This window comes from Euwallacea similis, chromosome 19 (genome assembly GCF_039881205.1).
Source record: "Euwallacea similis isolate ESF13 chromosome 19, ESF131.1, whole genome shotgun sequence".
Taxonomy (NCBI): Eukaryota; Metazoa; Arthropoda; class Insecta; order Coleoptera; family Curculionidae; genus Euwallacea; species Euwallacea similis.
In genome coordinates this window covers 950,719-963,189 of record NC_089627.1, presented here as the reverse complement: position 1 = coordinate 963,189, position 12,471 = coordinate 950,719, and the positions used below count along the sequence as shown (strand labels likewise).

The window sequence follows — 12,471 nt, the reverse complement described above, 5'->3', positions numbered from 1 at the left end:
AAAGAGTTGTGATACGCCAGTGACATACTACATATTGAGTATTATAAATATGTCCGGGCTCACATAAATTTGCTGTGTATTAGCCCCCTTACCGCCCCTAATGGCCTTTATTAGGGGGAAGGGAGCGCGAACTGTTCCTGATGACCTCTCAAGAAGAGCTGCTTTTCAACGGGCTCTGCCCTTCTCAACTTGCCCGCCACTAGATGGCAGTCTCAACAAAAAATAACCGACATGAGAAAAACTGATTCTCCAAAACTTCCTTTTCTAATTAAAAAAAATCGGTAATTTGTCCTTCCTTCCCCTAGCTTTAACTCACTGTGTAGACATTCAAAACCATGTGGAGTGTGTTCAGTTGTTGGTTCAAGTGCGAAGTCAGTCTGGTCTGAGCAGTCGACGAGAACGCGAACGCTAACGGAGTCCAGTGGCGTCGGTCCGGGTATTTATATCTCCGTGTGTGGTAGTTTGTCCGGTTTCAATTTGAAAAGGCTTTTTGAATGGACTGTCGTTGGTAGTTGAACAATAGCCGTCTGGTTCAAGGTCCGTCCGTTGGTCTGGTCTTGGTGATGGTGGATCAATGTGGTGCCCTGGTGATAATGTGATATATTAATACTTCTTGTTATGGTTTTTCGTTGGGCAGCTGGGCCGGGTGGGTGATTTCTGGTGCGGTAGAAGAATTCGGATTACGTTCGGTATTGGAAGTGAGTAGAGATTTCTGTCAAAGGAGATTTAGGGGGGTGGCAATGTAAATATTATATCAATTCAGAATTAGATAAATAAATTTTCAAAGTATATTTAGTTATTTCTCAGTAAAGGATTATCCAGCTTCGTGTCAATAGTTCAGAGCCAAAACACCATAAACAACACGTACAAACAAATTACGTTTGTGGCTGTGCAACAGCGATATGAAGCTGGATAATTCAGGCCTGTGTTAAAAAAAAATGGTACCAGCGAACTACCTGATACACCTACTACTACCTGGTAACGGCACATCTGCCGAAATTTTCGCTTCAAAGGTCGATGGGGCACCTTCCTTCAGACAGTCGGTTCCATGGTTCCCTTGGAAGGCCCGCATCCTATGCGTGGTAATGTTCGTTAAGAACATCACTTATCATACGAATACGCAGAAACGGATATCTGTCCATTGGAACTTGACCATGGAAACTTTACAGATTATTCGCCGCATTATGTATGTCGCAGCTGCATTAATTCTCATGCGAGCGATTAGAAGCGCTGATAATAACAGTTACAAGTAACACCACAAGCCACTAGGTTAACAATATTATTATCCACCGATTCCATAAGGTAACTACCGATTTCCAAGAAGGCACGATAAATAGCTTCGATTACTCGGAAAATGTTGTAGGGTGGACGAAGAATCAGATAAAAAAATAATTTTATAGCTTCCAAGCTGTTTCCCTTTGAAACTCAGCGTCTCTCCTAAGCTCAGTTTCCTTTCCAAGCTCAACGTTCCTTCTCAGCTCAAGCAGGCAAAGATGAGGACCTTTTCTAACCTTTACAATTGGAAAATCTATACATTTCAACGAAGTGCTTCATTTTGAATTTATGTGACTCGATTCTCTCATGGGCTAAATGGGGAGATCGCTCTGTAGATATTCAGACGATACATCGGTTCCGTTCTGCCTATCATCTGTTCAAATATATTGCGAACTATGGACTGAGTAACCTCTCGAAGGAATAACTAAATGTAGAAAAGACTACGTAGTTCGATTTGAATAAAATTGCTCTTTTTATGTTCCCTCCTCGGTTCCTCCCGCGGTAGCTCAGTAACTCAATCCCTATCACCACCAACTGTCATCAGCTGGCAGCGTGATCAATTCAGTGCTGTGACGAAATCAAAACTCCCCGGAAAAGAGTAATTTTGATAAGGCATCTTCTGTAATTTCTTCGTAATAATAAAACTCCGTAATCACGTTTCGATTAAAGAGGCGCTCATCAATGAACGGAAGATGTGCGCGAAAGCGCTCTTCAGGAGTTTTTCTTCTAAACTCGTTGAAATTCGATGTTTGACCTACAAAAACTCGCATCTTCATCAGTTGCGTAAATTGCTACTCAGTAAATGCTCGATTTTTTTTGCACTGCAACTGTCCGGTTTCGTTCAAGATCAACCAGATTCTGTCGCGCCTCGTTAAAATTTATTCACACGGCCACGTTAAAATCCGTAATTTCGCCTTTCCTTGACCATTTTCACCATTCCGCACATACCTGATTCTGCGTAAAAGATTACCAATCGCGATTTTATTTATACGTCCACACAGAAATAGAAATTTATGCTTGTTTTCCAATAGCTGTCACGCCTACAAGGCATTCGCCACTTTCTATAGGCTTTGAGATTCACGTTGAATGAAGGCTGCCAAAGAATCTATAAATTATGAGCTTGCGAGCGAAATATAGGGAGGACTAATTCGTAGTATAGTTCAGGAGATTAGGTCAACTCTACACGGAAAAATGAGGAGAAAAAAAAGGAATCGCGGCAACAGTGTGGCGCATTAAATGGGTCCTATTAACGTTTATTTTGTTAAGGTTTTGACAAACAATCGCTTCGTTTTTGAAACAAAAGCAACGCGCGACGTTGCCGATTTTCAATATCCTTCAGAAATTGAGCAATATACCGGGTGTAACATAAGTGATGACTTTAATTTTAAGGAGTGATTCCTTGTCATATTTTAAGCAAAAATGTTCATATAAACATATGTCCTAACGTGCATCACTTTCGAGATACAGGGTGTTAAAGTTGAAAAAATAAATTGCGTTTTCTTTAATAGTTTTCGACTGATGAGTCGATGAGAAGAAGACTAGATGCTTGTATTAACAGTCGCGGTTCTCATTTTGAGCATTTGATTTAAATAAAGCTATTTTGACCCTCCGAAAATGTGCATGCATCATCAACTTTAAATGCATTTTTCTCATAAATCGTTGCTCGTAGCGACTTCAATAAAGTGTACCTTTTTTAAGCAGAAAAGATGAGAGAATCGATTTTTCTATTCCAAAATGGCACACAGGGTAGCACAAAAAAGTTGCAACGATTTCAGGGGGTCGAAATCGTTGCTGGTGGCGCCCTCTAGAAAATACAGCTAAATCGACTATAAATTTGAATTTTTTATCCCAATAAACCCCTGTATACGAAATTTCATGAAATTATTTCGAAGCAGTCGAAAACTATTAAAGAAAACGCAATTTATTTTTTCAACTTTAACACCCTGTATCTCGAAAGTGATGCACGTTAGGACATATGTTTATATGAACATTTTTGCTTAAAATATGACAAGGAATCACTCCTTAAAATTAAAGTCATCACTTATGTTACACCCGGTATAGTCGCACCATCTGCTCAGGTAGAGCTTAAGCTGAGTGTACACAAGCGGGACTAAAGTCTTTATTTAAAGCTAAATTTTGTTGCTTTTGGCGATTTAGGTAAATGTCGCGTTGGTGTCATGGTTTCTGGCAATTCTTAACAGTTCAAACGATCCTCTAAGTATCGTGCAAAAATACAACAAATTTCCTTTGATCAATTGAGAAACAGAGGCGCCGGGTGCACTCCATTAGCTGTCGGAAGACGCTCATTTGAATAAGACTAGGAGAGAAATATTTAAAATATGGCAAGCTCACAAATGCAATCTACATCAATGAATTTGTGGAAAAGCAATCTTCCGGGCATTATATCTAAATACCACGAATTGCTATTTAATCTGCTAACAAACAGACGGATAGGGGAGCGCATTTGATGGCCCGAAAGTCGTCCACCAAGCAAAAAAAGTCATAAAATCGTAACAACCTAAATGGGTTTTTTCTATTAGGAATTTGTAAGTGAGCCGTTCTGCGAACGTGATTTATAAAAATAGCAAAATTTGCATCTTAATCGGCTAGAAAACACCGGCGCAGGGAGTCTCCTTTGATAGCGCGAAAATGCCCGTTTTGAGGGACTTGCAAGAAGAGTTGAAGTTCAGGGGGAATCTTAAGTAGAGGTCTCCTTTTAACATGACATGGATCTAAAAAAGACTAAGCAAAATCTTTATTTAATGTTTTCTCGAAATCTCAAGAACAACCGAAATGTTCGCGTATGAAAGTTTCAATAAATGAAAAACCTTTATTATTCGCTTTGAGACTGGCTCTACAAATGTATTCGAAATGTCGTCATTGGTTTCATTTATATAAATTGTCACTCACTTTTGCGACCGTTCCACCTGTTAGAAAATTGGTTATTTAAAAAGCCTTATACTTTTTTATAAACGCACATATTTCGGTTGTTTTTAAGATTTAGAAATAATATTACGTAAAGATTTTGCTTAATTTTTTAAGGCCTATATTGTGTTACAAGGAAACCCCCTATTTAAAATTCACCCTATATTTTTAACCCCCCAATCTCGCACGCTAGTAAACTTCAAGAAATGGTGGATTTCACAAGTTAATTAGCTAAGAAACAATGCTGAGATGCTGCCAATCATCAATAGTGGTATATTGATATTTAAAACCCTTGGGCAGCAAGCTTTCTTTCACACATGAATTAGCATTTCTATGATCAATTTCTCCGTTTCCACGTTATTTCCAATTCCCATTCTAAGAAACAATTTTCTACTCAAACGTCCACATGTTTGATAAGAAAATTGTTAAAACTACAATAACAATAAATTATCTAAGTAAATGTTAAGTAATGAGAAAAATCGAGGAGAAAATGTGAAGTTTTTTTTTTCGAGTAAAATAAAAACGACACAAACGCCAAATGGTACACTGATAAAACCTTTAAGTAGCTTAGCAAATATTGAATATTTACCCAGTCTTAGACCGGGTCAACTAATTACTGAGACCACTTTGCTAGTTGTACTTGTAATCTAAGTAGTGAATAAATTTATCAGTCGTAATACAGAAATAGAATGCCGGGTCGAGAACTTTTACTTTCATGTTGCTAAGTGAGTATGAATAGAAAAAAGGCGTATTATGTCCATTGGCTATTTCAATGAAGTACACTCCAAGATATGGCCACTTTCAGCCAAATGGAACGTTTTAATTGTCTCTTAACCTTTCGCTGGAAGGTTGCACTAAGCGGAGATAAGCTTGAGTTTTCAATTATTGCTAATTGGAGAAATGTTACGAAGAGAGGTTTGTCTTGCTTTTGTCCTGCCCGCATAATAAAACCACCAAAGATAACATGTGTTGTCAGGGATATTATCATCACTGTATTATATAATACACTCAATATACCCAAAAGGCCGTCTTTCTTCAAAGTGTAAGAGGAAGAATTTGGGAGAATTTCACATAAATTAAATATTCACTTCGCATACGTTTTAGTTTACCGTTTACTTCAGTTTTTTCTACTTTTTTTCTCCTAGTGAAAAGTTGTCTCCAAAATGTCAAGAAAGGCATGTGTCTGAGCCCTTAATAAGGCACAAATGTTATTCTTAGTTGGTTTTAACTGAGCATATTGTGCAATTCCACTGAAACGACAACTCCTACTAAAATCTAAAGCATTACGCCCACTTCCCAAATAAAATAAATAAATTTAAAAAAAGCGGGCAAATATTCTCCATACGTTCTACTCAAAATTTTCTAAAAATGCGAAACCGAAACGAGATAACCACACACAAAGTACCAGAAAGTAGTGAAGCCAAGAAGCTAATTAGATTTAAAAAATAGGATTAAAATTTTCTAAAACACGTCAACATGGATCGGCTGCAGCAGCATACATTTTCACGTTAGGGATTAACACAAAAGTGTAGACGACAGGTAATCATATGTAAGATGATATGAGAAACATAGATTAATTTTGGAGCAATAAATGTAATTTGGCATGAAAAAAGCACGTGTATAAATACATATTGGTATAAAATTATCTAGAAATGGCGATGCCCAAGTTAGATGTGGAGGAGAGCTCCAAGAACAAAAAGTCATTGTCTATTGTGATACGATAATATCTCAAACATTTCCTTCCTTTGTCTACTATTGAAAGGCATATGTCCCCTCTTAAATAGGTAACTATGACACTCCACTGCACTTCCTCGCCCCTGAGTACCACTTGACCTTCTATCCAAGGTTCCTTCTACATTTAAAAATGAATGTCTGGATTCTGGTGGCGTTTAGAACAATTTCCTATTTGGAGCACAAATTTCCTGGAGGTGCCACCTTTCATTTGGAGATCTTGATGGCACCGGTGTACCATCCGCATACACTGTCTCATAAATATATAGTATAAAAACGGTGGCTGCGCTGCTTTTTACACCACTCCTATTTCCATTTGCCTGTAGGTTGAGTTTTGATTTTCCAGTTTGATCCTTAAGACTAATGTGTTCCCATGAGTTTAACGAGGAAAATTGCGACTCCTGCACAAATCGTCTAAATCGTTGTTCGTCTTGTAAAACTCTGTCTAATGCTATGGGGACGTCTAGTAGTGCTGCCCCTACAAGTTAGGCCAGGGTTCGCCTACACACATTTAAGGACATTTTCTGGATAGCCATTGCGGTTGATCATTTTGATTTCAGTGGAGACGCTTTTTGGCGTCCTGCAATAAATAGATCCTAATTTGGCAACATTGGATTTCATATGCGATTTTGGTCTCGCAGGATTGGCCAGTTTGTTTATTGGTCTGAACAAATATCGAACGCGGCATTGCCATATTGACGTGAATGCCTGAATTCCCTGTTTTCTACTTTACTTTCTATGTAGTTAAATGTTTCTTAATGTATTTATAATGGGTAATTTGATATCTAAAGGAAATACTTTCAAATCAGTTAGCAGCAGATGACATCAAAGGTGACACAATTTTTATTCGAAAACGTTTTTGGCTCATTTTTTTGCATTATAATTTCCGGCTTCATGAACATTACCTGTCAATAACGTCATAAAGCAAATGTGCTTGTGGCCTTTAAATAAAGTTTCGCCCACCGAAGCATAATAATTGAATCGCTCCATTCAGATATTACCGAATACGACCAAAAATAATTTTATTAGAATACATACCACATTACAGGTGGGTGTAAAGTCGTAGAGTGCTTTTATTACTCCTATAAGGTCAATAATGAATTATGCATAGACGCTCGTAATACTAGTTCAGTCCATAAACCGGTTTTTCTCCCTTGTGATGAAAATCACTAGAGAAATTGCAGATAATAAAAGTCAAAGTCTGTGATGTAAATTGGGATTAAGGCTTCCAGTAAGGAACAATACGAGGAGCTTGCTACGCAGATAAAGCATGACTAATTTGTATTGCGAACAAATGCATGATAACATTAATAAATCGAGAAGTGATAATCCATTGTTGGAAAAAATGCGCTGCCTCGAGCTATTGATTAAATCATTTTTGTTGTACGGTGGAAGGGAATCGTCATTCCACGACTCATTTCACATTTGTGCATGGCTACAAACTACTGGAAAAACTGCTCAATCTGGCAACAGAGCGCTACGTTTTTGTTTTAACAGGCTGCGTCTCCTGTCAAGTCTTTTTAAAGTGTTGCGAAACTACCTATCGAGCCAAACGGAATTTTAATTAATTAACCACTGTTGAAGAAACCGGCTTAATGACTGTTAGAGAGACCGACTTAACATGATTCTGCAGTTTTGTTTCTATTAATCACTCTCATCTGTCAGGTCCTACCCGACATTGCCAAATAGGCTTTTATCCTTCCAATTCCAAGAAGCTAACAGCAATGCCCATCAGGAGTAATGGATTTCCTCCTGCAAGTCAATTTGGCAACATAGATAAACTTTTGTTTTAACCTGCTGTTTGAAAGCTGTCAAATGAAACAATCGACGTTGCCATACTCACTCACAAATAATCAGATTGGCTGAGAAATTTTTTTTTATCTGGTGCATGCAAAGAGGGTTCGACAGATTACTCAAAATATTGTTCAGGCTAAATGCCCACATTCTTTACAGAAAAAAAGCGGCACTTATTAGAGATATCTGCAATGCAGATTAGAAGATGAAAAACCTGAAGGCGTATCGCAAATATCTCACTTGTAGAAGCAGCTTGGTACCGTTAGCTTTTGCAGCGATCGACCCAATTAAACGGTTCACATTGGTAAGCTTGATCTAAAAATCCCATGGGAATTGGATCTAGAATTTAAGAATCAAAAGACGTATTATTAACGAATAGGTCTGCGGGTGCTACAGGCAAATTTGAACCGAGATCAGGCGCCGGTACTGCCGATACTACTAATTTAATTTCCATGCATAATCTTGGGTGCATCTATTAAGGTCGATGCTTATTAAGTGGACGGAACTGATGCTGAACTTTAATGTGTAATAAAACGTTGAACTTCCATGCATAGAGTGCGAAGTCCGGATTGACGGTAATCACAGTAGAAGGTCGAAAGAATACTAGCAACTGTTCTTCTACTGTCAGTTGACAGTTCTGTCAAATGTTTCCTAAAATCAACGTTGGTGGACTATCTGCGTGCTCCGCTGTGCCATTAGCCAAAAGATTGAACTGCGGTTGCTCTCTTATTTAGTTTCCCGGTAAACGTTTCGGTCTCTAAAATTAGGAGAATAATCACGAGATGTTTGTGACAATATCCGCGACATTCCGCAGACGATGGAACTCATGTTTCAATATCTTGCATGACATAACTTGTCCTTTAATCTTTCGATTATAAAATTTGTCATGATATTAGATGACTATTGTGTGTAAAATGTATTGTGATATCAGGAGCGTTTCAAGAACTTATCTGAATTATTAAAATGGATTACTCAATTTAGATATCTGGCAACGCCATGATCCTTCTTTGTTTCCAAATTTGTCAAACAATTATCAGCGTTGCTAACGTTACCTAATAAATAGGAATAAAATCTCAATAATCACTGACGGATTAAGCAGGTAAAACAGCGATAAAAAAATCTTTTACAACTTTGACCTGCAGCCCCAGATTTACTAACCGTCAGATTAAAAGATCGGCCATTAGGATAAGGCGATTGACCTTTCTTAGCAGCAGCACGTTACCAATTCTTGCATAACAATAATTATTATTGTTAATATCAAATGTTGTTTATCTTTTATGTATATTTTATCCTTTTGCGTTAATCTAGACCATAAACAGATTGGAGCGTGATTAAACTGACATATTAAGCCATATTTTTTCATTAGCTCAATGTTGCACGCAAGTAATAACAAGAAGCAATTTTGCTATTTCAGACTCCCCTGAGTCCCGCCTCCAAGATGATCGTGAAGGGTAGCGGAGGCGGGAGGTTCATCACCAAAGTGATCACTTTGGGAGTGATATGGGCCCTCGTCGTTTACACGGCGTTGCAGTTCCGGTCCATTAAGCTGGACGTTCCAATGCCGCATATGAACAGCAGATATTTACTTCAAAAAAGGTGTGGTTCGTTTTACTAATAATACTGCGAACAGAATAAAGACAGTTCGGCAACATTGCGATGCTATATTTTTTTATTGTTCCACTTGTCAAAATGCAAGTCAGTGTTGCTAAATGTGATTTTTCTAAGTAAAACAAATCCGAAATAATTTCTGCTCAAAATGGCGATTGTAAAATAATCTCGTTTTTCCCAGGTTGGATACTCTAACGCGGCATGATTCAACCACAGAAGCCACAGACGCAGAACCCTCAATAGACAAAAGTCCGTCCCTGACCGAGGAGAGCCTCATCAAGGACATCCAGGAGAGGTTGCCCAATTTACCGATAATGTACTGGAGCCAGCACAAAAACCTTCCGATGGGCGTAAACAATTCTTGTGCCAAGTAACTTTTTTGCCCATTCTCCGCAACTTTTGCTTACTCATGACCGATCTAACAGGTTTCCGAGTATCTTGGAAATCGAATTCAACAACAACTACTGGCAAACTTTGCACACCTCGAATGGTACTTTCCACCTGTTCGGCGCGTATTTGGATAAAAGGAAAAATAACCGTTTGGGGCCCACGGTCAGGGTTTTGGGCATGATTGATCGCATCGAGCCTACTGTGATAACTCACTGTCAGTTCTGGTTTGACGGTAAAAAGGAGCCTGTGATAGCCAAGAGTTTCGAGTATAAATATATTTGGTAAGAAACCGCCAAAGCAGGAAAGATTGGGGCGTGATTGAGTTGGTTTCTGATTTTAGGTATAAGAAATGGGGCAATTACAAGCAGGGCATATTCCAGCCCTATTTGTTGGCCTGCGTGCTGCCGCAGGCCTACAACACAAAAGTGCCACAGTCGATTTCTCTAGTCGAAAAACCTTGTGATAATGCTACTAATAATTTAAAAGTGATCTACGATGCGCCCCGTGAAAAGAAGAATTTCGCCGTATGCGTCAAGGTAAGTTGCTTTGAATCATAAGAGGTTTAGAAAGATGATTATTTTTGTTTCGTCAAAAATGCTTGTCCAGCCCACATAATAATATCACTGAAAGTAGCATGTACTATCGAGAATATTGTCAATGTATTGTCTAATATCTACCAGAAAGATTTTTCTCACCAAAATATCAAGAAATATGTACGTCCCAGCTCTCAATCAAAAATGGACATAATTTTTTGTTGGTTCTAATTAAATCTGAAACTCAGTGATCTTTAAAAAATATTTTTGTATTAAAAAACCTGAACTTACTTAATTTACTTCTAGGGCTTAGACTTTCTTCACGAGGACTTGTCCGTCAGACTGGTAGAATGGATCGAACTGCTCAACCTCCTAGGCGCCGATAAAATCTTCATGTACCAGCTTCAAGTCCATCCCAACATCACTAAGGTTTTGGACCACTACGAGAAGGAAGGAAAGGTATAGGAAAATCACCAGGTGTTGTTGCTAAACTGTGACAAACATCCATCCTTTCAGGTGCAAGTAACCCCGATTACTCTCGCCGGAATCCTCCCTAACGCTCCAGCTTTACAACACTACTTCTTATCGAAAAAGACGAATCACAAACGACAAAACGAGCTCATACCTTACAACGACTGCTTCTACAAGAACATGTACAAGTACAAATACATCGCTCTGCTGGACATTGACGAGGTAATAATGCCCTTGGAAGGTTCTTCTTGGAAAGAGCTAATGGATAAAGTGCTGCCCAAAGCCTTCAAGATAAACAAGGAAGAGCGAGCTTCATACAACGTGCGAAATGTGTATTTCCTGGACGATTTAATACACGATCATGGTTGGTTTAAGGAAATTCCAAAATACATGCACATGCTCCAGCATGTCTACCGGACCAAGAATTTTACCAAACCGGGCCAGTATGTGAAATGCTTCCACAACACTGAAAAAGTGCTGACGCTACATAATCACTTCCCCCTTAGCTGCCTTGGAAGTGGCTGCACCTCTTACCCTATTGAAACGGGGGATGCACAGTTGCAGCATTATAGGGCAGACTGTGTAAAGACCCTTAAGAAATCATGTGAAGAGTTCAGAAAAACTTCAGTGATGGACACGACCATTTGGAAGTTTAAGGAGCCGCTCATTCATAGAGTGAGTTCGACTTTAAAGACTCTGGGATTCTTTAACAACAATATTATGCCGGAGGTTGTAAATAATAGTATAAGACGAAGGTAATGCGTTATCTTCAAGTAGTTACGTGAGTTATCTAGTTCCTTACAGAGCTCTTGGAGCGCCATAGAGGCAGAACAACGGTTTCTGTCGCTATGATCATGAATAATTTTTACTGTTGATTAAGCGCTCATAATATAGGTATGTGTCGGCTCTACTAAACCAATTTTGAATTGTGATATATGTAATGACTTGTTAACAATTTAACCCAAAACGTGACCAGTGCCTTTGTTTAGTGACCCATATAGCCTTGCACAAGAGGTGCCTTATTTATTTAATTTACAAGATAAGATTCGTGGTAGGCTCCACAGGTTTCACAAAGTGATTGAGGAGAGATTTGATAACAATCTGTTATTGCTCAAATATTTACGAAAATTGGAAAAAGTGAGAATTCAAAGTCACTATAAACAGATTATTTCGAGTTAAAACAATAGCACAAGTAGTAGTATTTAGTCCTTAGTTATCCTATCTTCACTTTGTCCTCGTTTGCTCAAAAAGCCATTTTGTAAATATTTATTCGACTGCTTATTATTATTACTATTATTATTATTTAAGTTGATATAATCTTATTTACATTGTAAGACTCGTCAGACTTCAGACACTTAAAGAGAATAGAGTTTGTTGCCCTCGTACTCAACAGACACTATTTTATGTGTGTAATAAAACTACAATAAACTGTATCAGGTGTCTCCACCACGTTGCTATTGCTCAGTTAGGTTTAGGGGACACTGGGTACACTTTCAAGGGTATAAATGTATAAGGTTTAGGTAGCATCAGTTTCACTTCGATTAGTAACGTACCTATGAAATTATTTTACCTTCTGGTAAAATTTGTCTAATTTTCATTCATTATCCTTAAAGAAATATACGATAAACATTTTTGTTTAGTCAATATGTATTTTATTCACCAGTAATAATGATAAGAAAAGGCGAAGTAATCAAATCGAATTCACTAGATAATTGGAAAAGGAGGCCAAGTTCAAGGCAATACT

General features: G+C 38.2%; 1 protein-coding gene across 1 annotated transcript; it reads left to right on the top strand.

Moving 5' to 3' along the window:
• Positions 1–357: 357 nt before the first annotated feature.
• LOC136415231 (uncharacterized) lies at positions 358–12,371 on the top strand. Its single transcript, XM_066399719.1, has 7 exons — positions 358–698; positions 9,140–9,321; positions 9,515–9,703; positions 9,759–10,004; positions 10,064–10,259; positions 10,563–10,715; positions 10,773–12,371. The coding sequence occupies exons 2-7, from the start codon at positions 9,164–9,166 to the stop codon at positions 11,484–11,486; spliced, it is 1,656 nt and encodes a 551-aa protein (XP_066255816.1). The 5' UTR covers positions 358–698; positions 9,140–9,163; the 3' UTR covers positions 11,487–12,371.
• Positions 12,372–12,471: the final 100 nt, after the last annotated feature.